Genomic DNA, 24975 nt, shown 5'->3' on the forward strand with positions numbered 1-24975 from the left:
TAGTATTTTCCAAATTTCACCTGTGTGGCATATTACATGTTTTAAATAATAATAATAATAATAATAATAATAATAATAATAATGTTGGAGCAATGGAACATACAAGCAGGAGGTTTACGGCACAATCCTACACATATCTACTTGGAAGTAAGGACCACTGAGTTCAAGATGTGTATAAGATTGCAAATCTGAAACCTATTTGTATCTACAGCTGTCCATACATCATAGCAACCATCTTCCATGCAGATAGGGAAGTGGGGAAGGTATCCGGCATCCTAGCTATAGTACAGGTGATGAAAAGCCAGTGTTGCAAACTGAACAATGTCGCTACAACCCCAAAAATCAAGTCTAGGCTATGCATCATTCTGCATATGTGTTTTAATTCTTGCATGAGCTTTTGAACAGAGACATACAATAAGATGATTATGATTCTACTCTTTTTTTTCTTAGATGGATTGAAGCCATGGAGGAAGCATCTGTATTATAGCAGTTATCAACCAAGGGGACTTTGAATGAACACATTTATATTTGCAACAGCACCCTTCTGTTGGAAGAAACTGTATATATCCCAGTGTGGCTAAACACACAGAAGAGGACTTGTATAAGACTATTTTGTTCCTTTCTCAAGCTTATTCCCTTACAGGTGGAAACCTTTAAAACAAGGAATATTTATGGTCCTTTTTTCTATCTTTGCAAGTTCAAGTTCATCCTTCACTGTACTCCGCTCCCATATAATACAGTTGCATATTTTCAAGATTTAGAATAAATGTATGCATTATTTCAAAAAAGATATGCTTAGTCACTCATAGCAACTGGTTCAGTCCTACTTACTTAGATAGTAAGTCAACTTGTTTCTGTGTCAGCCATGAAACTGAAGTATGGTATCCTAAATTTTATTCAGATTACAGCTTCTTATCTAAAGAACTCTGGACTGACATACCACAAATCCATTTACAGTACCTGGGTGAAACTGTGTCATGCTTATTGGAATTCCTGCCAAAGAAAGTGTGCGTAAACCACACTGGTAAACCATTTCAAAGGTTAATTCAACTTGGCATTTACAGAGATGGTGGTAAGTCTTCTTTCTTACCTGTTTCATCAGTCCTCTGCAAGTCCCAACCTGATTCTACTGAAGAATACATCCATCTCCACTCCAGAGGATGTTAATTCATTGCAATCGTTCACATAAGGTTGTCTGAAACTGATTGTATCTAGATTATACTGTTTTAATCATTGAGGGCATTGGATTTTAAGTAGTAATATAGTAATAAGATGCATAATCCAAATCTAGTGTCAGCAGCACTGAACTCCAAAGGCAGAAAAACATTTCACTGTATTGGTGGCAAGACAAGGAAAGCTGGGAGAAATATTTCATTCACAGTTTACACCAGCTCTATTCAGGCACTCAGGCTGCACCCACACCATTCAATGAAAGCACTCTTGCACCACTTTGATGGCTGTGGCTTCTCACCAAGGATCCTGGGAGATGTAGTTTGAGTATTGGGAACTGTGGCTTAGTGAAGGGTCTCGTAACAACCCTTTGCCCGTAGTTGCCAGGTTTCTTTGGGGGAAGCCATGACTATTGCAGTGTTGTAGGAGTACTTTAAACGTATGAAGGTAAGAGTGGCAATCACATACGGTACATCCGCATCTTCGATGCATGAAGGTCTTAAGGCACAAACCTGTTGTATGTGCATAGGCTCCTTGGCCAAGTTAGAACCCTGATCACATAAAACATCTAGGAACCTACAAGCCTAAAGCAGGTTCCCTGCTTAAGACCTTTCCTGCAATGTGTAGATTGGGGGAAAGCAGCAAGCACAAGAGCAGGGCCAACTGCTGTTCATATGATGGCAACCATGTGCATCTGAGTTGCCTTAGTGGGGCTATTGCTTCATCCAGGGAAATAGACGCAACTACACTCTTTAATTGTGCCACTCACTTCAGGAATGGTGGCTGGTATTTCACTGTATTCTGCCAACGGAGCAAATGTAAGCATACTGTGGCCATTGGCACAAATGCTTCCTTGTCTAGCAAAGGATTACGAAGGTGTGCAGCAGCCATTACACCCCACAGTGTATCTCCAGTGGGTGCACGTACTCCTACTGCTCCATGGGTTTGCAAGCTACCTTGAATCAGGCTCTGACAGGAAGTATTTAAATAGACAATGTGGTATAATGGTTAGCATATTGCACCAGGACCAGGATTCAAAATCCCACTCAGGCATGATGCTCACCGGGTCACTCTTTCTCAGCCTCACCTACCTCACAGGGTTGTTGTGAGGATAAAACCAGAGGAGGGAGGAGAGAAGCATATATGCCACCTTTAGCTCCCTGGAGGAAAAGAGGGGTATAAACATAACAAGAAATTAAGTAAATGAAAATGTTAGTGGATTTCACACAATGTAGCAGCTGGTTCAGGATGAGATACTGTCTCCCTCAATGCTCACTTGCAAATCTGGGCTTTGGTTCATTCTTTCAATCGGAGTGCATCAGCAGGTGATGGTAGCAGGACCCACATAAGAGGCTGATGTGATGTCTTAAAGTTAGGTAATAAGGCCAGTAACACAAATAAACATCTCCACACTGCTTTTAGAAAAGCAGTCTCTCTTAAAGCCTAGAGAAGCATTTTAGAACTCCAGTGGCAGAGCATACTAAAACTGGATTGATCTTTCAAGGGTTTTTATAAGGATGGGCCTCATTTTTAAGCCACTGAGACTACCAGAGCGAAGCCATGTTTTAAGTATGGTACCCATTGATCCAAAGGGTTTGTGCACCATTTTGCTTGAAAAGCTGTGTTTTATACCCAAGTAATGGAGAGGGGAAGGAATAGTATTGCAGTAAAGTGACATATCCTAATGCTGCATTACCAAATAACTGCTTAGGTTGGGGATTTTAAGCACTGTGTTAATCAAATATCATAATCCATGTGGATATTGCAATGTCAATGCTATTAGTTCTACCATAGATCAATACACTGCTGCACGTTTCTGTGCCAGACCTTTATCTCAAATGCTTATTGTGAGATCTTCTAGGCAAGCAAATCCAAGTAGGACTGGGATCTTAGTGGCAGTCTTTGAGCATCAGTATCTTGTGGAATCTCAGCAAAGCAGATTTTCATTCATTTTTAAAGTTACCTTCAAAAATTTCAGATGTACAGTAAAATACATTTTTGTTAAATAATAATAATCACCTTAGTATTTATATTATGTTCTGAACTCCTGAACTCCTAATTAGACTTTTGACTGGGTTTGATCTTCCCCCATTTGTATAAAGGTTCACACTGATTCAAACACAATTATTTGTTGTGTTTCAATAATCTGTTTTAGGGGAGGAAATAAACACAGTAGCATGGATTTGCTACTTCACTATCAAGTTTTCTATTTCATAAAGCAGATAGTATGTAAAAATGAAGTATGAAAACACAACTTTCACATTACCTTCAAATAAAAATTAACTTTCAGTCACTCACATTTCCGGTTACAAATTTGGCTTTGCTAAAATCATAGTATTATGAAATGGGGGCGCGGAAGGGGGGAAAATTGCACTGACAGGAACAGAATGTTAAATACCAAATGTAACACACTAACAGTGCAACCTTGTCTACTCCAAACTAAGCCAGTTCAGTGGGATTGACTCCCAAGTTAAGACTGCAACTCACTTGGTAATAAGCCCTATTGAACTTAGTGGGGCTTACTTCTGAGTAGACAGATATAGGATTGCACTGTAACTAAATGTTTTTGCTTTGGTTTGTTGTTTTTTTAAAAAAAAATGCACTGCAGAATAACAGTATTATATTTTGGTGCTAGCATTTAACTACTATTGTATGAAGTCTGCAAAAGAACAAACAACTACTCAAATTTCATTGTAAAAATGCAGCAATTATTTAGTTCTTGTTTTAAGAAACATGGAAAAATAAAATGAGAAAATACCAGGTCCTTAGGAATTTGTTGCCATTTCTTCTTGGTTTGGAAATCAGTATTTACATAAATTAATCCCGATCCTATAAAATTGGCAGAAACTCTTTGCAATGAATTCTGAACTTCCCAGGGAAAATACCCTCTCTTTTTCTTTTGGAGCGGGGGCATTTAGCCAACCAACACCCTGCATGCATGTATGTATGCATGCTCCACTATGCCTGAATTACCAGGAGCAAGAGACTCAGCCTAGCTAGACAAAAAATCTACAGCTGTATATAAATAAAAGGTTGTATATAAATGAAAAGGTTAACTTATTTCTGCATTAAAATGGTTTGCTGTGGTGGCACTCTCGGTCTACCTAATGAGAAAGCCACAATACTCCCTTAGCAAATGGGCAATGGACTGATTGGTCTTGCATGCCTTTGCTGCCAATATTGCTATAATTGCTGTGTGCAGATGGGTACAAGCCTAAGTCTAAAATATCAGGGATCCAACCTGTGCCTGGAAAAGTGGAGATATAATAGTCATCTTCAAATATCTAAAGGGCCGTCACATGGGAAGATGGAGCAAGCTTGTTTTCTCCTGCTCTGGAGACTAGGATCCAAACCAATGGCTTCAAGTTACCGGAAAGGAGATTCCAACTAACATCAGGAAGAACTTTCCGATGGCAAGAACTGTTCGGCAGTGGAATGGACTCGCTTGGAAGGGGATGGAGTCTCCTTCATCAAATGTTTTATAGCAGAAGCTGGATGGCTATCTGTCATGGATGCTTTAGTTGAGATTTCTGCATTGCAAGGAGTTGGACTAGATGACCCTTGGGGTCCCTTGCAACCGTACAATTCTATGATTCTATGTACATTCTTTATGTATTTTAAAGGGCTAGTTAATATGAGACTACTGTCAGCAGCAGCTTGTATGATTTGGGCTGCTATATACTACAGGTAATTCACAACTTACACACATTTAACTTGTGTGCATTCAGCTTTATTCACTTAGCAATTTGGAAAGGGGGGGGCATAAAGGTGGATGGCATCCAGGAAAAAAACCTTTGGCAATCCTACCTGCCACTGAACCAAATGAATGTCTTTTGACTTTACGCGATTTTGTCTTTATGTGTTCTCCCCAGAACTTAACCCCTGGGTAAGTTGAGATGCCTGTACAGTGGTGCCTCGCAAGACGAAATTAATTCGTTCTGCAAGTCGTTTCGTATTGCGAAAAATTCGTCTTGCGAAGCACGACCATAGGAATGCATAGGAATTTAATTCCCATAGGAATGCATTGAAATTTTCGTCTTGCGAGGCAAGCCCATAGGGAAATTCGTCTTGCGAGTCACCCTTTCGTTAGTGAATGCCTTTCGTCTAGCGAGTTTTTCGTCTAGCGAGGCATTCGTCTAGCGAGGTACCACTGTATTCATATAGACATAGACACAAAGAGCTCACCTCATGAATGAGCCCTATCCTGTTGAATGTCTCTCCATACATTGTGGCTATTTATTATCATTATTCATTGTTTATTATTTCATAAAATTTACATGCCGCTTGATTGTAAAAACAAACAAACAAACCTCAAAGCAGTTTACAAAAGATAAAACAGTAGAATCAAGAAAAAATTACAATTCTACTTATAACATACAACAGTTAAAATACTAAACAGATGTGGGTCTCTAAATAGCAGGCGCCAAAAAGAGAACAGCGAATGTGCCTGCTAGCTAAAACATTTAATGCATGTTCTTATGGCTCTCTCTCAACCACCCCAAACTATATTTCCAAATTGCTATAGGAAACAGGATCAATATTTCATCTCTAAATCTAAGATGAGCCATGCATCCTCTTTATCACACCATAAGCCAGAATTAGTTATCAAGAGGCATTTTTATCCCCTCATACTTGTAGGATCCTCTACCATGAAGAGTTGGTTAAACATATTTTGAAAGTTTTATAAAGCACAGCTCAACCAGCTGGAAGTAATCACACAACCAGTTGTCTGTCTGGTGTGAATCACACTACACAAATCAGGTATGTTATATACGGTACCCTCTACTTCCACGATTATGATCTCCCTTAAATGCCCTCAGCACACCATGTACATGCACCATAGGCAGTCTACAGAGCTTTTCATTTGTGTCAAATCTGGTCACACAAAGGCCAAACAGGCTATTGTTTGGATTTTTAATATGTTTCGCATTGTCCTGTTTTTACTACATCCAATAGATTCAAACATAACAACTTGAACTGCTTCATTCAGTTATCATCTGGACACAAGTTCAAACACCTAGATTTAGACAAAAATGCAACTTTGTGCTTGCTTGACATGGGGTAAGGAGCTTTTTCAGCTAGAGCAGCCCTCTTTGGCAACCCTCTGGGGGCTGCATCCAGTGGTGGTCATACACCACACAAATCACACACATGTGTATGCACACAGCACACATAGCACATACATGTACACACACTCCCCTCCAGGGAATGAAGCTTGAAAACATTATTTTAACTTTTTTCCAGCCTAACCGCTGGCAGGAAGGTGCTCTTCATGGATAATACAGCTGGGGAGGGTGGGTTAACCATTCCCTTTCCCAAAAATGAGGCTTGAAAAAGTTTCATTCTGCTGGAAGAGAGGACTTATTGGTTTCAGAAGTGTCCTAAACCAGTAGAATGAAACTATTAAATTGTAGTTCAGCAATTTCACACCTGAGTGTCCCTTTGTTATTCTTTTGTTGGAGAATGGTGACTTGAGTTCAGTGGCAGAGGGTCTTGGGACACTGAAATGTTGCAAATTCTGAATATTGCCATCTTTTATGTCAATTGTATGCCCATGTTTTCTTTCAGAGACTAACTTGTTTGTCATAGGTAGGAAGCAGAAAGGCATTGTTGGCAGGTTATGGCCTATATCAACTTGGACACAAGTAGTGTAGCAGATATTATCATGCCCCATTATCTGAGGGAAACAATGCTGGCATTTGTTTCTATTTGGTGGCCTGTCTTTGCTGCAGAATATCAATTTTAGATTAGAGTGCTGTCTGTAAGAACTCTCCCTGCAGTGGGTTCTTGGTTTCTAGGATAATTGTTTGATATCTTGGCTTATTAACAATCCATCATTTACCAAGTTCAGGAACAGCAACAAACTGTCTGTTAATAATAAGAATGGAAACTTAAAATTATCCTTGTGAGCTAGATGGAGGGAGGGAAGTTCTCTTGAACAGAATACACACAAGCAGCCCTCAGATTAGGCTCTGTTTGAACTCCAAGAATACTAGTTTTATATATAAAAAAAGCATAAAGCTCGACAATTTTCAACTCCATTGGGTAGATCAGATCTATTGAGAATGCTATCAGAGAAGTAAGGCTTTTTTAAAAAAAATTATAACCTCATGCCATTTATCATGTATCTGTTTTGAAGGGCTTATATTACAGCAAATATAATTTTAAAATCAATCATTCACAGAAATATTATGCTAGGACAACACAACCCCACAACATAAAATAATTTTAGGTGGAAAAAAGACATAATGTACACAAAACTTTCCAAAGAAAGCAATAGAGAGAAATAGGTAATATAGGGAAACATTTTCCCCAATGTTAGAATTCTGTGGTATCCACTACTAGATTTTAAAACTTAAAACTTGTTTATTCAAAATTTACATTAGAAATTACAATGCATGTCTCTCACCTACTGATAGACAGGAAAGAGGCAGGACGCTAACGATTATTTCTATAGATATGCTACTTAGGAAACCGCTTTACAGATTGACAGATAAAGAAATAGCAGTACAGTGGTACCTTGGTTCTTAACCTGAAACTGTTCTTACCCTGAGGTACCACTTTAGCTAATGGGGCCTCCCACTGCCCCCACGCCGCCGCTGCGCGATTTCTGTTCTCACCCTGAAGCAAAGTTCTTAACCCGAGCTACTATTTCTGGGTTAGCGGAGTCTGTAACCTGAAGCATCTGTAACCAGAGGTACCACAGCTGTACCTCTGGTTACAGATCTAATGGGCCCATCTAATATGCAGAAAACTTCAGTGATCCAAAATGGGGCAAGGCTGTTTACTGGGACTGGCCAATACAATCAACTTATTACTTTGCCATCTGTACAGGCTTACAGTCAGTTTCCAGGCCCAATTAAAGCCCTGCTGTTAACTTTTAAAGCTCTAAGCCAGTACTTCCCAACTGGTGGTCCGTTGCCTGCAGGGGGTCCAAGTAACCCACCCAGGGGGTCCGTGGCACCATTCACACAACAAAAACTACCACAGAGATATCGAACTTTTCAAAGGTCCATGGCTTTGGCTTTTGAAACACAGAGGGACTTGTTTTTCAAACAGCATTCAAACAGCCGCGAGATACCGTTGCAGAGGATGGCGGTTAAGGCTCTTCCGCCTGCGGCGTCGGGGTTCCAGGAGGCGCGCGACGTGGAGGGGCGACCTGCGCGCGCGTGAGAGAGAGAGAACTCCGCCCGGAGTCCGTTATCCCCGTTTGCAAAGTGCAGGCCGCGTGCATGGAACCCGGACGTCGCAAGTTGAGCCTTAAGGATCTCAAGAGCTGGAATGGGGGGTGGGGGAAGAGAGAGAGAGAGAGAGAGAGAGGGAAAGAGGGAGAAGGAAGCTGTGTGGGATGGGACAGGAGGCACGCGGGCGCTCGAAGCCGCCGCCGCCGCCACCACCACCACAGGTAGCCCCTCCCTCTTCTCTGCCGCTTCCCCAGCTCCGGCCCCGCCTCATTAGGCGGAGGGGGTGGCGGTGGGGGGAAGAGATGGAGGGGGCCGCGGCCGGCGTAATGCTGGGAAGAGGAAACGAGGGGACGCTCCCAGGCGGCAGAGGCGGCGGCAGCGGCGCCCGGCGGGGTCACGAACTCTGACCTTTCGGCACAAGACTCCCGTTCACCCCCCCCGCCCAGAAAATAATAATAATAATAACAACAGAGCGGCTCTCCTTTCCTCCCCCCCCCTTTTCTGCTCCGTGCAGGGCAAGACGTTAACCCCTCCGGTGCCGCTGCCTCCGCCTGCCTTTATTCCCCCCCCCCTCACCCCACTTGACAGGCCGCAGGGTGGGGGGACAACTCAGGCCTGGCTAGAGACCCGTTGCGAAGCAGCCACGCCGGGCTTGTTTGGCGCCAAACCCTGAGGTAAATGAGCTTCCTTATTCTAGCGGGTCGCGACGCGCTTCGGGCTCGGAGGGGCGACGGTTCTCTCGATGCAGAGAGGGAGGCGCTGAAACAGCGGAGGGTGGGCGGGCGGGGTGTATGGGATTGTGCCGGCGGAGATCGGCGGGCTTCGGGCGCTGCGCCTTTTCCTTTCCCGGGATCTGCCGTGGCCGCGATGCTGCGAAAACTGCACCGGCTCCGAGTGAGGGAGAAAAGAAGATGGAGTCTGAGCGGGCGGAGGCAGTGGCTTGAACCCGACCCTTTTACCTTTGCCACCGGGAGGGCGGAGGGGAGGGGGCGGCGGGTATTTTGCATACGGGGCAGCCCGTCGCCATCTTAAGCGGACGCTTCCCCCCCTCTATCACCACCACCCACTTCTCTCCCGCTCTGGGCTGCCGCTCGCCACGCTCTGGGCGCCCGCGACTGGGCCCGACAAGCTGCGGTTGAAGGAACGTTAGGGAAGGCGGGGAGACTAATGGCGGAGCTTTTAGACTTGGCTGCCTGCCAACTCCGCCATCTTGTGCTTCAAGTGCCTTTTCTCCTTATCTCTCTCCCCCCCCCCGCAACTTTAATTGGGGGGCGGAGGGGGGAAGTGGCCTGAAGGGCGGTCGCATTGGCCAATTATACCCGTTGTGGCGGTGGGAGGGCGGGCTTTCCTTCCCGCTGGCGACGAGAGCCGATTGGTTGGGCCGCGAGAGTGCGCGCAAAGGGGTTCTGTGGAGGGCGACGCTATACCCCTCGTCAAATAAAAAAGCCTTCGTTCATGCCATCGTAGTTCCTGGCTGAATTAATCCCCGTTTTTTCTCAGTTTATGACACAAAAACGTTGAACAACAGTATCCTATGGGAACGCAAGGTTTAGGAATGTTTCGCTTGCCTTTAGCCAATCTCGTTTACCTACGAGCAAGCGCCACTCAATTCACCTGGACTCGCTTCTGAGTAGAGATGGTTAGGATTGCGCTCTTAGCCTGACCCCACTAACAGAAATTTACCAAATTTTGCCTCTGTGTTTCTGGAATGTACAAATTGTTACAACCTTAAGCCTGTGATGTGTACTTAAAAAGAATACTTTGTTGCAAGTACGTTTCAAATAGATACTTTGAAAATAATTTTAGTATGTCACACAAACCCACAGAAAAATTCATGAAAACAGATGCAAAGCATATTTTCCACAAAAGGTAACCTGTCACTAGTTTAAAAACAGGTCAACCCAGGCTGTCAATATTTAACGGGAGGGATCCAGTCACCGGACATTTGGGTTTGCACAATTAAAATGGATTAAAGCTCTCGGAGACAACAAATACACTTTTAAAACCCTAATTTTTTGCAGTTAGAAAAGTGACATGGAGATGCACTAAAAAGTGTGGGGTAAATTATTGATGTGTAACCTCACAAGCAAATCAGACTGAAGACTTGTAGTCTTACAACTTTCCAGCAAACAAACCTGAACAACTGCTTAATGAATAGACCTTACTTACAAATAAACTTTGTGTAATCAAATGAGGATGAATGCTCAATAGACAAATCATCTTGAGGAGCTCATGGGACACAACTATAGACTGAATTCCTTTAACCCATGTGTAGCCAACATGGTTTCCTACATATTACTTTGGACTATAACTCCCATCAGCCCCAGCCAGTATGGGAGTGTTAGTCCAGCAATATCTGGGGGTACAACATTGGCTATCCCTAATTCAACCAAATGTAATTTGTAAGTTTAGATCATTACTATAATTAGTTTCCCAGTTCCATTAGTGATGACACTACTAGGGTTGCCATATTTCAAAATGTACCAGTATGTGAACCGCCCTGAGACCTCCGGGTGTAGGGTGGTATATAAATAAATTCAATAAATAAATAAAATAAATGAGCTTTTTAAAGGGGAAATTGCTCTTAGTCCTGCTGGACCCATTTCTCCCTGTTGCATTGCCTAGATGGAATGATAGTAAGAGGAGAAGGATGTGACTGTTTCTTCAGTTATGGTTGCTCTGTTTTGTTTGCATCCTTTCTCTCTGGGGTGATGGGGAGAATTTGGTCCAGCTCCTTGCCAGCACAGCTGCTGCAGGGAGGATTGTACCAAGAGAATGTGCACAAGAAGATGTGGTGATGTTTACCAATCTACATTATTATGCTGCTGTCCTGTGCCACCTGTCCATCTTGCACTATGCCTCTTCGGTGGGAGGTGATTGTGTTGCTTTCATCACTCCTGGCAACAACACAGCACAGTGGAAGAGGACCATCCTAAAGAGGTGGTGGTGGCTACAGTTCAGCAATGGTCACAGCACTGGTGCTTTGGCATCTGTAGGAAATAGATTTGGGAAGAGGATTGGCCTTTAGCTAGTATCCATATATAAATGTTAGTTCCCATTCTACTTTTGGAATACTTTGTCACTTAAGAGTGACCAAACTCAGGTGCACCTCTTTACTCTTCTGTCTAAATGAGTGGCTGCCATTCATTCCTATCTTTCCCTGTAGCACATAGCTTCAGGGAAGGGACAGCATGTTTTGTGTCAGTTCACGCATGGTGGTGAAATCTAGAATGACCAACCTATGTGAACTTAATCTGCATCCTTCAGTGCTTTCCAGGATTGCCTGGAACATGCAACGGTTTAGTGACAGATGTGTGGGTCCTTGGTAAGCAGAATAATGTGAAAAAGGTTTGCTGTGTATGATGCAGAAAAGTGTGTTGTGCCTGCCTCCATCGGATCCTGTAATATACAGGCCTGTGCTCTGGCTTTCTTTCCTCTTTACAAAGTACAATGATAGGCATTTTCTTAGTTGCTTTATAATAAGTGAAATCCTAAAATAATTTGCAATTTCAGTGGTGTGAAAAGATCTGGAAATCAGCTTGTTCTCTTAGTTCTGTATAGTTGGTCTCTTTATAGTTCCCATTATCCCACCAAAACCAGTTGGATACACCTGCATTTCCTCAAAGCTATGTGAAAGCAAGAAGTGTTCAGTCCTCTGTTGCAGTAAGCATGGAAGCTAGGAAGCATCATTTCTTTGGCCTTGCTAAGCAGCTAGTGAAGGCTTGCAAAAGCAGATAATAAATACTACTGGTTGTTTCTTTCTGAACTAGATGGAGATGGTTATTTCATGAAAGTGGCAGATGTTTTCTTATTTCATTAATCTGATAAAAATTAACACTATTTCACATACTGAACAGACGATTTGGTTATTTCACAATAACCAACTATAATAATGCCTATTCAAAGGTGCTTAGGTTTTGGTTGGGAGGAAAGCTCTGAATGAGCTGGGAGATACTCAGTGGATGAGATAATATTTCTAAACAGATGTGAGTGTCTCCCATGGTGGCATGAGCTGTGAATCTGTCAGGGGTCTGTCTCTTGCTTGGCATAAGAGACATATCTGCAATGTGTGGAGAACATGAAAGAGAGGAGAGGCCTCTCCATGTTGTGCTCATCCACAGATACAGTTACTAATAAGAGATTCCTGGTTCTTTTGGAAACCTGGTGATGGCATATATGGAGCTCAGTACCTCTTTTGTTTTTAAAAATGTTAATTTTTACTTTTTTCATGAATAAAACAATTTAATGATTGTAACATAGTATCCAGTGTTTTATAATGAAACGTTTGAAACTGTGTTTAGTACTGGCACGGGGCTGTATACTGTACTATATTTAATTGTTCTTAGTAATAAAATGGCAAAAGCTTTAATTTTTCTGTTCCTGATAGAAGTTATTGGCATCTCTCCAAAAAGGTTCTCTAATGATCCTCCTTCACCATGACAACCAATATGGAGGTGCTGGCTCAGCAGATAGTGGAGACACAGCAGGTGGCTGAGGTGAGTGAAGGATAATATTACAGTAACTCTTGACTGGTTTTTAAATAGAAAATATAATTGTCTATTGTTTACAGATGGTCATATCTAAAGTGGATTTTTTTCATAAAATGCTGGTTATTCCACCTGAAAATATAAAGCGATATTTTTCAATCCCCATGTTTTGTACTGAACTTCATTTGTATATAACAAAATGTCCATCAGGACAGCAGAGGGTAATGCCATTCCCCACCTTCTAATGACAGCTTGTCATACAGCGCTGCTGGGTGGAAAAAATGTGGGGCCGCCATCCCCCTACATCCTGCACAGTCCTAGCAGCCAGGCTGAAGGGCCTAGATGAGACCTGTAGGCATGTGCATGTCTTTGAACATGTCCAGTGTGGCTTCTGCTGCTTCGTCCATATAGATATTTCTTATGCTTTTAAGCAGAATTATTTGCTGTTAGCTGTGAACTAATCTATGTTTTTCTGATTATAATAATAATAATAATTTAATTGTATCCCACCCTCCTCGGCCAAAGCTTGGCTCAGAGCGGCTAACAACAACTAAAAATAGCACAGTGTACATAAAATCACACAGTCAATTAATTACAATACATTCTAGAATCAATTCAGAATCAAATTAATGGCAACCATCACGTTAGAGTTCTATGAAGATCTTAGCCAACACATTTTTTATTTCTGCACCAGGCTTCTAACTTATAATAACACATAGTAAGTAACTATTTACAGAATGGGTGTTAAGTGATTGTGTACTTCTGTCAAGGAGGTCATAGATTATGCTGTTGATAAGTAGTTGCCCATTGTCTGTTTTAAACCTGCATTGTAGGGTTCTATTTCATTTATGCATCCTTTCTATACAGTAAGTCCTCAACTTATGTGGGGGTTATGTTCTGGGGATAGTGCCTAAAGCCAACATTGTGTATAGTCAAAACCCATTGGGTTCAATAGTGGGTAGGATTGCCAACGCCATTTCCCCTGGAACCCTGCCCCATTTATTTATTTATTTATTTATTCATTCATTCATTCATTCATTCATTCATTCATTCATTCGTTCATTCATTCATTCATTCATTCCATGCACATAAAGCTGAATGCACACAAGTTAAATATGTGTAGATTGTGGGCTTACTCCAGGCTTCCTCAAACTCAGCCCTCCAGATGTTTTGAGACTACAATTCCCATCATCCCTGACCACTGGTCCTGCTAGCTAGGAATGATGGGTGTTGTAGGCCAAAAACATCTGGAGGGCCAAGTTTGAGGAAGCCTGGCTTACTCTATCTTTTTAAAATGGCCAGGAGCCTTCTCACCATCTTCATCTAGTGAAAATACTGTGTTCCTTTTTCTCAGATTTAAATCCAGTGACCATATATTGAGGCTAGATGACTGTTTATTAATGAAGATTATATCCCAGTTTTTTTTTAAAAAAATCTGCATTTGAAATTAACGTTTGTTAAAATTTAATGAAATGTTCCTTGAAGTAAATCTAAGTAGAATCATCGTGTTTAAATGTTATTGGTATTTTGTGTGACATAGTCACATGTTTCAACTAGTTTCCTCTTTTGCACAATACAGTTATTGTAGCCATTTGTTTTGTCAGTTGCATTGCAACATCTACTTTTTACATTTCGGTTTTCTGTCTTGTGTTTAACATTGTCATGTACAGTAGTGCATTTGTTGTTTCTATGTTTTTACTCTTCAATATCATTAGCCAAGCTGGCCAGTTAACCGAGTTAATTCTGAAATAATCTTCAGTTCAGAATAATCAAATACATCTATATACATTATTTATTCTGATTAGCAAAATGCCCATGAAATTATTGGAATGTATGTTATATTTTAAGGGACGCGGGTGGTGCTGTGGTCTAAACCACAGAGCCTAGGGCTTGCCGATCAGAAGGTTGGCGGTTTGAATCCCCACAACGGGGTGAGCTCCCGTTGCTTGGTCCCTGCTCCTGCCAACCTAGCAGTTCAAAAGCACTTCAAGGTGCAAGTAGATAAATAGGTACTGCTCTGACGGGATTTCAATGCGCTACTCTGGTTCACCAGAAGTGGCTTAGTCATGCTGGCCACATGACCTGGAAGCTGTATGCCATCTCCCTCGGCCAGTAAAGCGAGGTGAGTGCTGCAACCCCAGAGTCGTCCGCCACTGGACCTAACGGTCAGGGGTACCTTTACCTTTTATGTTATATTTGCTTATTTGCATTACTGGAGGAGACTGACATTGAGTGGGCACTAGGACACCACCAGGTGAATGTTGTAGAAAGAAAATGTTAACCTTTCAGGTGAGAACAGATTTATCTACTTACTCCTAATGTAACAAGGATCCTCTATCCTAGGTGAAATATTGTACTCAAACCTCTATATATCCCATGGCTAAAGAGGCAACATATATTGGTTTCACATAGTCATTATTTGTGGTTGCCATACTCCTCTTTCTTCCCTTGAGTCCTCTGGCACACATAGAAAAATCAGGGGAGTGGTTGTCTTTCACAGCTTTGGTCTTTGGAAAGGGCAGGAGCAGTGAGAATATTTGTTATCAACTTAAAATATGGAGTCAGAAGCCAAACCCTTCTCTCCCCTGAATCTTCTGTTTAATCCAGAGTACGGAAGAGGGGCAAGAGATTGGTTTCTCAGTTGCCACAGTGAAATACACCCCCTGAAAATGTGCAGGGAACTTGGAGGAGTTTTGTGTTGAGCATGTGGGAGAGGGATTGTCACCAATGGTGACTTATGACCTTTCCCTTCCTGTCAGTTTCCAAACTATGCCTATCCTAACTACCAGTAAGGTGCTTGAAAATAGGAAGGCAGACAGACTCAGACACAAATGAGCATAAATGTTATGTGGATTGGGGTTTTGCTTGGAAAGAATGGCCTTGTGAGTTGCTGAAGCAGTTGTTCTAATAATACAGTAAATTGCCCAGTGCTGGGGGGAAGCATTGCAGTTCAGCACAAAGCATGTCACTGAGAGTGCCATCTTTAATTCAACCACTTTCTGAACAACAATGACTGACGCTATACATAAATTTATGCAGTGAAAATATACTGCATATAATGTTTTGTAATGTCATGGTTTCAGCACTTTTAAAAAGTTGAATCAACATAATGTGCCCCCCCCCCTTTCAGAAGTTTCTGTGATTTTCGGAAATTTTAGTGTGTTGTGTTAATTTACAAGACTTATATTTATCTAGTTGTTGTTTTTGTTGCTCCTCCAGAGAATTAAAATGGTGGCTTCAATTCTTCTAACACATACCATGAAATTAATGGATTTATCATTGTGTGCAATAAAACTGATTCTAGTGCAAAATATTTGATGGGTGCACAAGAATGTAGTGTTTGTTTAGCTATATTAAGTTAATGAACTGTAAAGATAAAATATGTCCCATAGGGAACAAAATAGTTTCCTTTTTTCATTTTACTGGTCTGAAAATTATTCAAGAGCTGGACAAATTATTTTCTCTTGAATTTTGCTACTTTGTAGTTTTGATTGAGCAGTAGTAGTTGGGCACAGGGGAGACAAAGAGAAGGAAAAGCTTTGTAACCTGGGTACATCTCCCCCAGTGAAATTAATTGTATTATTAGACAAACTGCTTCAGCAGCTGGCAAAACAGCAGGAACACGTCGATTCTGCTTCCTTGGTTACAGGGAGTGATAGTGTACTTGACCTTCAGAGGAGCAGGGTCATAGAGAGGGCATTTTTAAACAATTCTGTCTGGTTTTGTGATTGGAATCTTTATAAATGGAGCTCGGATACAAACGTTTGGGAACAGACTAAAACTGATCTCTTCGTTTCTCTTCGATTGTTTTGGCCAAAGATCTTTGCTGAAGAAAAATGTAAATAAAGCTGCAGAAGGATTTGACACTGTAAGTACTAGAGTCTGTACAGTATCAAGCGAGAGGCTCCAGGAAGCAAATGATTCAAAGGTTATTGAAGATGGGAGTGTTGTTATTTTTAAGAAAAAACATGTTAAATGTATAGGCAATTCACTTTGCTTATGGATCATTTTCCTAATCCTTGTAAATGTTTTAACTTAACAGCAATTTTAACTAAGAGTATATTGCTAATATTGCTCCTAGTTTAAATTGATTTAAAATTCAGAATATTCTAATTTCACAGAAATGAGTATTTATCTGGAAGCTGACTTCTAATTAATAGTTTGAATAATTAGCACTACTTGTTCTCTTTAAATAGGATGTACAGAATTCTAGCACAGAATTTTAATCCAGAGTTTATAGCAGTTTCTACAACAAGCGTATTAAGATTTAGTTTGTATTTCCTGATAAACTAGAATATACTGCCTTTTGCTCAACAGAAATGAAGGGTTATTACAGGCTAAAATTTCAGAGTAGGAATAAATCTGATACCAAGTAATCTGTTTATCTACCTATTGCCAAATGCTGCAGATGACTAACCTTTTTCTGACCTGTGTATAAAGGTGAGATTTAAAGAGAAACCAATGGGTAGTAACTGTAATATTTGTAGAACTAAAAATATATAGGATTCAAAATAAATTAGTTAGAACATGTTGGGTAGCTTTAAAAGTGGAGTTAAATGTTTAAAGTTAAATGTCTTTTTTTTTTACATAATGCTGCATCTTCTCAACATTTGCTATATTTTGTCAGTGTCAAAAATGCAAAGTTAGCTTTTAAACAGAAAGCTCTTGCATTGTGCTTTTGAACTTTCAGCATATGTTCTTTCCTTATGGATAACAATAGCATTCTGCAAGTCTTATACTGTACCATTTTATTGTGTGGGTGATAGCTAATGTTAGTAATACACAGAGTAAGTAACATTGATTACTGGGGGGGGGGGGGCTGTTCTGAGTATGACTTTATTGGATATCACCTGTTTATTTACATAGCTGGTCTGTTTCATCTAAGATCTGTAGGCAGTACAGCACCAAGGACCAAGCTAAGCAGCTGTAAACCACTTGTATATTTCATTTGTGTATACCTAATTAACACATTTTGCATAAACTTTTAATATGGTGGCTTTGTGTGCTTTCCCCATGATATACAAGTGACAATCTTAGGATATTTTTCTTGGGAAATAATAATTAGTTAATTGTGTTCTTAATGTAAACCAGTTCTTAATTAGTAACCAGATAACACTGTTGCATGTTTTCCATATTAAAAGATCATTCCTTTGTATTTATTTTTATTTATGCACTGTTTAATTACAGTAGTCTCAATGTGGTGTAAAAGGAACACAATACTATATAAATAAACATTGGTTAAAAGTATAAAAATAAAATTAATTCAAAATTCCTTCAAGGTACAAAAAGAAAAGTCTCCAGTAGGCACTGGAAGTTCAGAAGGGAGGGGACCTGTCTTACTTGAATTGGAAGGGAGTTCCATAAAATGGGCCCACAATTCTGAATGCATGGCTGCTGGTAGATACATGCTGTGTTTACAAGCCACGGTGGATCACTGGCAGTGACTCCCCCAAAGACCTTAGTGGTGTCTTCAAGAAATAAAGGATCAGGTGGTCCTTGAGGTATCCTGGACCCAAGGTATTAAGGGCATTGTAAATTAACACAAGAACCTTGAACCTGGATAGGGATTGTTTTGTCTTTACATGCTTTTTGTTCTGTAGAATTTATATTTGCTTAAGGGAACAATTGTGAAAGTAAGAATTTCTGTTTGTCTTGTGTGTGAAAGGACACTGAGCAAGATCACTTATTTGATGACAAGTGGCCAGAACTTTCTGTTTGTTCGACTGCTAGATGCATATTCCTAATTTGCAAAATAATAGCTACAAAATGCTTTATATTGTCATATTTGTAAGACTTGTCTGAGGAGTCTTTCTGTGTCTCTCTCTCATTCTTTCTTTTGCCCTAGATTCTCTTATATAGAAAAAATGGTTCTATCACAATGGCTCAGTTCAGATGCAGTACCAAGTTGTTGTTTGACATTATATACACGAGTCTTGGTCTTGCAAGCACCCTTCTCCTTATGCTATCCCTGACTTTGACTGCAGTCCTATCTATACCTGCTTCTTTGGGAATAAATCTCATTGAACTCAATGGGATTGACTCCTGAATAGATCTGTACAGGAGTGTGCTGTTAGTTATGACAAACTATAGTTTGTCATGAACATCTGAACTAAGCAGGCCATGGAAAGAATCTGAGTATGCTGTGGAGGAGGGAGTGCATGAGTCTGAGGCTCAATTACCGTACTTCATATGGTGAAAGAAAGCAGGCTTCAACTACAGATGGGTGAAGGGTTGGACCCGTCACTGATGCCAGAAGCTACATTTACCAGAGGCTTGTATGCACAACCTAAGCAATAACCCTTAGTGTCATTTTTTTGTTTCTCCCATAAAAGTGAATGACTGCCATTAGTGCCTATCAGAGCAAGAGTAAACTGCTGCAATTGCACACCAATGTGATGGTGAATGGCCTGGCCTCCACTGACAGGGATCCCATAGAGAGGTCTTTCATACACATATCTCAGGTATCACTCAAATATTTGACTTTTTCTTTGCCTGCCCCACATTATACGTATGCTTCTATTTTCAGTTAAGATAAAAATTAACAACTGTATACTGAACTCTTTTTATTTAAAAACCCCCACTAATATCCTGCCTGTGGTGGCTCACAAACAGCAGTTAAGGCAATATACAGTTTGTAGAATAATTAAACAAGTGAACAAAATATCAGCTAAACTCATAGGAGGCAGAAAGAAACTAAATCAAACTAAAAAATACAGCAAAACAAAAATGGTATTTGCAGCACACCGTAACACTGGTAAAGATGGGGCAGTGTGAGCCTCCTGGAACTGGGAGTTCCACAGCCCAGGCGTGCAGTTGAAAAGGCCCCTCTCATGCCCTGACCACTTAGTCTTCAGTGGCAATTGGTTGCAAAGCAGTGCCTCTGATGAATATGGCAAGCTGGCTCATGTTGGAACAAAACTATCCTTCATGTATCCTGGTTTCAACCATTCAGGGCACAGGTGGGGAATCCCTGGCCCCTTTTCAACCCTGCCCATTTCCTACAAGGAAATTATGCTTGTGGAGGATCATTTGCACAAAAGGGCCTTTCCCCACTAAACTGCTGCAAACAGGGATTTTGTGGGTAGCAGTAGAGGAGGGAAAGATTAATTCTCCTTTTTCCACACTGTGCTACTCCATCCTCAGCCAGGTGATACCAGCACTTTGAATTGTGCTTAGAAATGAACTGGTACCCAATGCTGATTGAATAGTATGAAAAGTATTTGCGCTGAAAAACAGGCCTGCGACAAAACTCTGGCTTCCAAATTTTGTATCAGCTGAAGTTCCTGAACAGTTTTCAGAAGCAACTTTCTATAGAGTTTATGTGACCAACGTTAGAACTGCTTTTTACAGAAAAGGGCACAGTTGGTACATCTCCTGAAGCTATGCAGGGGCCCTCTTTCCCACAGCCAGTTATTTAGAAAAAAAATCTAGTACAGACACAACAATTACTTGGTATCCTAATGGAGCCAGGCCAATTCAGGCAATATTTCCTGTCATCAAACTAGTTCTTCCTTGTTGTATATGGTAACAGCACCACCAAAATCCTCTGAGGCCAGGCAAGCAAGCTGAGCAACTGGATTGTAATGGAAGCAGTCTTCCCTTGCTGGCAGTTGCCAGGCAGCAGGTACTCTGAGGCAAAGGACCAAATAAACAAATCAAAATGCAGATAACTCAGATTTATAACCCAGGTCATAAGTGTGTAATTGCAAAAAAAAGAGGTAGATTTCAGTGGAAAAAACACTGCAACCTGTAAGGTGCAGTGGCTGTGTTTGCATGTCACACTGTGATTTAGCAAAACTTGCACAAGCAGGAAGAAGCATAGTTCTAAGTTGCCTTGTTTTGAATTTGACAATATTTAGCTTGTGGGGTGGAGAGAATAACGGGGGGGGGGGGAGGGCAGGAGTGTTGTCCCTGTCAATCTTCTGAAAAGGAAGCTTCCAGTCCTTGTTCCTTTCCCTGCTGGACCCTATAGTGTTAAAAGGAACAGGCTTAAGGCTAACATCAAGCCCTGAACCTAAGCATATTATAACTATAGCTATATAAGGTGAGCAGGATATTTCTGGAAACTGGTAGCCATTTTCCATCCAACACTCCTAATACCTCCCCATATTGTGGTGGGAGGGGGATTTCTTTTAATGCCATAACACACATTCATGAAAACCTAATGCCCACCTTCAGAGTCCTATAAGCTGTTTGCATCTCAGCCTGGCCAATTCCTCCAATTCCTTTTCTTTTTTCACCTCAGCTGACAACATCCATATGCCATTCAAATGAGCTCAGGCTTCTTGAAAGTAGACCATTTAGGTTGCTGGTACAGTGGATGCTCAGGTTGCGAACATGATCCGTGTGGGAGGCACGTTCGCAACCCACAGCGTTGCTTTTGCGTGTGCGTGGGTCACGATTTGGCGCATGCGCGAAGTGCGATTTGGTGCTTCTGCACATGCGTGAGTGCCGAAACCCAGAATTAACCCATTCTGGTACTTCCGGGTTCGGCGCGAGCGCAACCCGAAAAAAACGTAACCCGCAGCGTTCACAACATGAGGTATGACTGTAATGAATATTATTTGGAGAATGAGAATAATGTTTTATATAATTCTACATACTCAAGGAGCACCCTGGGTATGCAGAAACCATCATTGTTATTTTTATATGCCCCAATTCATTGCCAAAAGGATAGTCACTGAACCACCCAAGTTCAGTATTAGAAGAAACAAGTGGATTTGCAACACAATGCTGCAGTCTATCCTTACCTCCTAAGAGGAGTGCTCCGGTCCTGGGCTCCCTATACAGCCAGGAACAGGAGCCTTGCTGTCCTCTTCAGGTCTCTTGGGCAAAGGGCTCAAAGGTGGGAAAGGCCTCCTCAAGGCCTTCTCCAAATACAGGGCTGCCTGCTCCAAATCTGAATCTCTGTTTTCTTTCCTCTTCTCCCACAAACTGATGTTCTAACATTCTATGTCTTAATTGCTTCCAACACAGTCTCAGTGACTTCTGGCTCCTTTGGTCCTTCCCCGCTCCCCCTTTTGTTGATACAAACTGTTGTTTGCATTTTGTAACCTTGCAGGCATTTTTGTTTCTTCAAATAAATAGACCAACAAACTTCTGCATATCCAGGAAGCCCTCATCTAGAAACCACTCCCTTTTTTTTTAAATTACCCTATTTCATTTTCAGGCACTTGAGCGTCTGAGTTCACTGTTACAGAGTGTGATCATGATGACTCAATATTTGGTTGGTTGTAGAAGGAAACGTCTAACTTTCCTTTCAAAAATGGAAATGTTCCACAACAATTTCTGTGAATGTTTTTTTTTTAATGCCCAAACATCCAGTACTACCCCATATTTAATCTTGTATATGATTTCTGTTGATCAGTGCAACACTTACTCCTTTACACTAGACAAGTAGCATCTTATCTATAGTCCTAAATTGGGGCATCTGATTTCATGGCTGATCATCCTGTTAGAGGAAGTGTTAGTCCTTGGGGTATGGGAGTATTAGTGAATTGTTTCAGATAAACTTTTCCTGCTGGAAGCACCTAGTATTTGAGTTTTAACCATTTTCACAATTTTGTTTGCCATGCATTAAATCAGTTTTTACATTATTCAATATAGGTGCAAACTGTACAGACAACATTATCTGAATCTCCAGTGATGACCAGCCCTTCCCAACGAATCCAGATAATCTCCACAGATTCTTCAGTAGCTTCACCACAGCGCATTCAGGTATAAGGGTTTTACCACCTGTGAATTTAGTGATATCATCTGACTTTTCTCTCTAGCTGCTAAAACTGTATTTTCAATCATAAAACAATTTTATTGTAAAAGAATCAGAGTAGGAAGGGATCTTGAGGGTCATCTAATCCAACCCCCAGCAATGCAGGAATCTCAGCTGAAGCATCCATGACAGATAGCCATCCAACCTCTGCTGATAAACCTCCAGTGAAGGTCCACCACCCTCCAAGGGACTCGCTTCCACTGTCGAACAGCTTTCACCATCAGAATGTTCTTCCTGATATTTAATCAGAATCTCCTTTTTTGTAACTTGAAGCCATTGTTTTGGGTCCTAGTCTCCGGAACAGGAGAAAACAAGCTTACTCCAACTTCCATGTGACAGCCCTTTAGATATTTGACAGTGGCTGTCATGTCTCCTCTCAGATGCCTCCTATTCCAGCTGAGCATACTCAGTTCTCTCAACCATTTCTCATAATGCTTGGTTTCCAGACTTTGATCATCTTGGTCGCCCTCCTCTACACTTGTTGTTGTTGCTGTTCAGTTGTTCAGTCGTGTCCGACTCTTTGTGACCCCATGGACCAGAGCACGCCTATCTTTCACTGCCTCCTGCAGTTTAGCCAAACTCAGGCTAGTAGCTTCGAGAACACTGTCCAACCATCTCATCCTCTGTCGTCCCCTTCTCCTTGTGCGCTCCATCTTTCCCAACATCAGGGTCTTTTCTAGGGAGTCTTCTCTTCTCATGAGGTGGCCAAAGTACTGGACCCTCAACTTCAGGATCTGTCCTTCCAGTGAGCACTCAGGGCTGATTTCTTTAAGGATGGATAAGTTTGATCTTTTTGCAGTCCATGCGAATCTCAAGAGTCTCCTCCAGCACCATAATTCAAAAGCATCAATGCTTCGGCGATCAGTCTTCTTTATGGTCCAGCTCTCACTTCCATACATTACTACTGGGAAAACCTTAGCTTTAACTATACGGACCTTTGTCGGCAAGGTGATGCCTCTGCTTTTTAAGATGCTGTCTAGGTTTGTCATTGCTTTCTTCCCAAGAAGCAGGCGTCTTTTAATTTCGTGACTGCTGTCACCATCTGCAGTGATCATGGAGCCCAAGAAAGTAAACACTTGTTACAGCTTGTCAATATCCTTCTTAAATTGTGGTGTCCAGAACTGGGCAAAGTTTTGTAGATGTGGTCTGACCAAGGCAGAATAGAGTGTTACTTTGACTTCCCTTAATCTGGAGCTAGACTTCTGTTGATGCAACCCAGAATAGCATTAGCCTTTCTTTTGCTGCTGCATCACACTGTTGACTTGTGTTAGGTTTGTGGTCTACTAAGACCCCTTAGATCCTTTTCACATGTGCTACTGGCAAGCCAGGTGTCCCCTATTTTTGTGCAGCTGGTTCTTTCTGCCTAAGTGCAGAACCTTACATTTGTCCATATTGGAATTCATTTTGGCAGTTTGGGCCCAGTTATCCAATCTGTTGAGGTCATCCTGAATCCCAATTCTGTCTTCTGCAGCATTAGCTACCCCTCCCAGTTTGGTTTCTTCCCCTCAATTCCTTCATCCAAGTCATTAATAAAGACGGTGAACAACAGTGGGACCAAGACAGAATCCTGTGGCCCCCCACTTGTTACCTTTTTCCAGGATGATGAGAAGCCATCAGTGAGCATTCTTTGGGCTTGGTCCTTCAACCAGCTACAAATCCACCTAACAGTAACCTTGTCCAGCCCACATTTTATCAGCTTCTCCACAAGAATATCATGGGGGACTTTGTCAGATGTCTTCAGTTTGGCCAAGTGTACACATCCTTTGCACAAAATTCTACCCCTCATCCCTTCCTATTTGGTCTATTCCTTTTGAATAGGTTATACTCCTCAATTTCTGCATTCTAGTCATGTGTCTCATCCCACTAGGTTTCAGTAATGTTTATTAGATCATATTTGCCATCCTGTATTAAGAGCTCAAATTCACCTTGCTTCCCATTCTCTGTGCAGTAGTCTAGAGACAAGTGAAATCATGAGTCATTCCCTCCACCTGTTTTCTTTTTATAGTTTCCTGCCCTTTGACAGGTTGCTATAGCACCACCTCAGTTTCCTATGCATCAGTGAAGCTGCTATCCCCAGTACCAGCTGTTCTCCTGTCGTCTGTACTATGGTCTCCCTCCCCCTCAAGATTTAGTTTAAATCTCTCCTGATCAGATTCGCAAGATTCTTAGCAAGCACATTCTTGCCAACCGCCATAAGGTGCAATCCTTCTCTTGCCAGAAGTCCTCCAACAAAGTGGAGACCATGGTACAAGAAATCAAACCTTTCCTGGTGACACCAGTGGTTTACTTCCAGTTTTTTTCCTTTCTCTTACTGTGCCACAATCTTCAACAGGAAGGAAAACCAGAAAAACCACCTGAGCCCCAA

The 24975-nt window shown here is 41.5% G+C and overlaps 2 protein-coding genes across 11 annotated transcripts in view; both read left to right on the top strand.

The window, feature by feature from the left end:
- FGD5 (FYVE, RhoGEF and PH domain containing 5) overlaps positions 1-3186 on the top strand; it is a 148443-nt gene extending 145257 nt beyond the window's left edge. For all 6 annotated transcript variants that reach the window (XR_004426032.1, XM_033141108.1, XM_033141107.1 and 3 more), the window contains one exon: positions 451-3186. Coding sequence is in view for 5 of the 6 variants with exons in the window: in XM_033141108.1 (XP_032996999.1) it covers positions 451-487 (37 nt within the window). In the remaining variant the exon portion in view is untranslated. The remainder of the gene's footprint in view (positions 1-450) is intronic.
- A 5770-nt stretch (positions 3187-8956) lies between these two features.
- NR2C2 (nuclear receptor subfamily 2 group C member 2) overlaps positions 8957-24975 on the top strand; it is a 35128-nt gene continuing 19109 nt past the window's right edge. For 4 of the 5 annotated variants that reach the window (XM_033141110.1, XM_033141114.1, XM_033141112.1 and 1 more), the window contains exons 1-3: positions 8957-9028; positions 12767-12850; positions 22448-22558. In XM_033141110.1, coding sequence (XP_032997001.1) covers positions 12791-12850; positions 22448-22558 — 171 coding nt within the window. In that variant the 5' untranslated portion in view covers positions 8957-9028; positions 12767-12790. The remainder of the gene's footprint in view (positions 9029-12766; positions 12851-22447; positions 22559-24975) is intronic. The other variant, XM_033141113.1, reaches the window with a different exon arrangement.

This window comes from Lacerta agilis, chromosome 2 (genome assembly GCF_009819535.1).
Source record: "Lacerta agilis isolate rLacAgi1 chromosome 2, rLacAgi1.pri, whole genome shotgun sequence".
NCBI lineage: Eukaryota > Metazoa > Chordata > Lepidosauria > Squamata > Lacertidae > Lacerta > Lacerta agilis.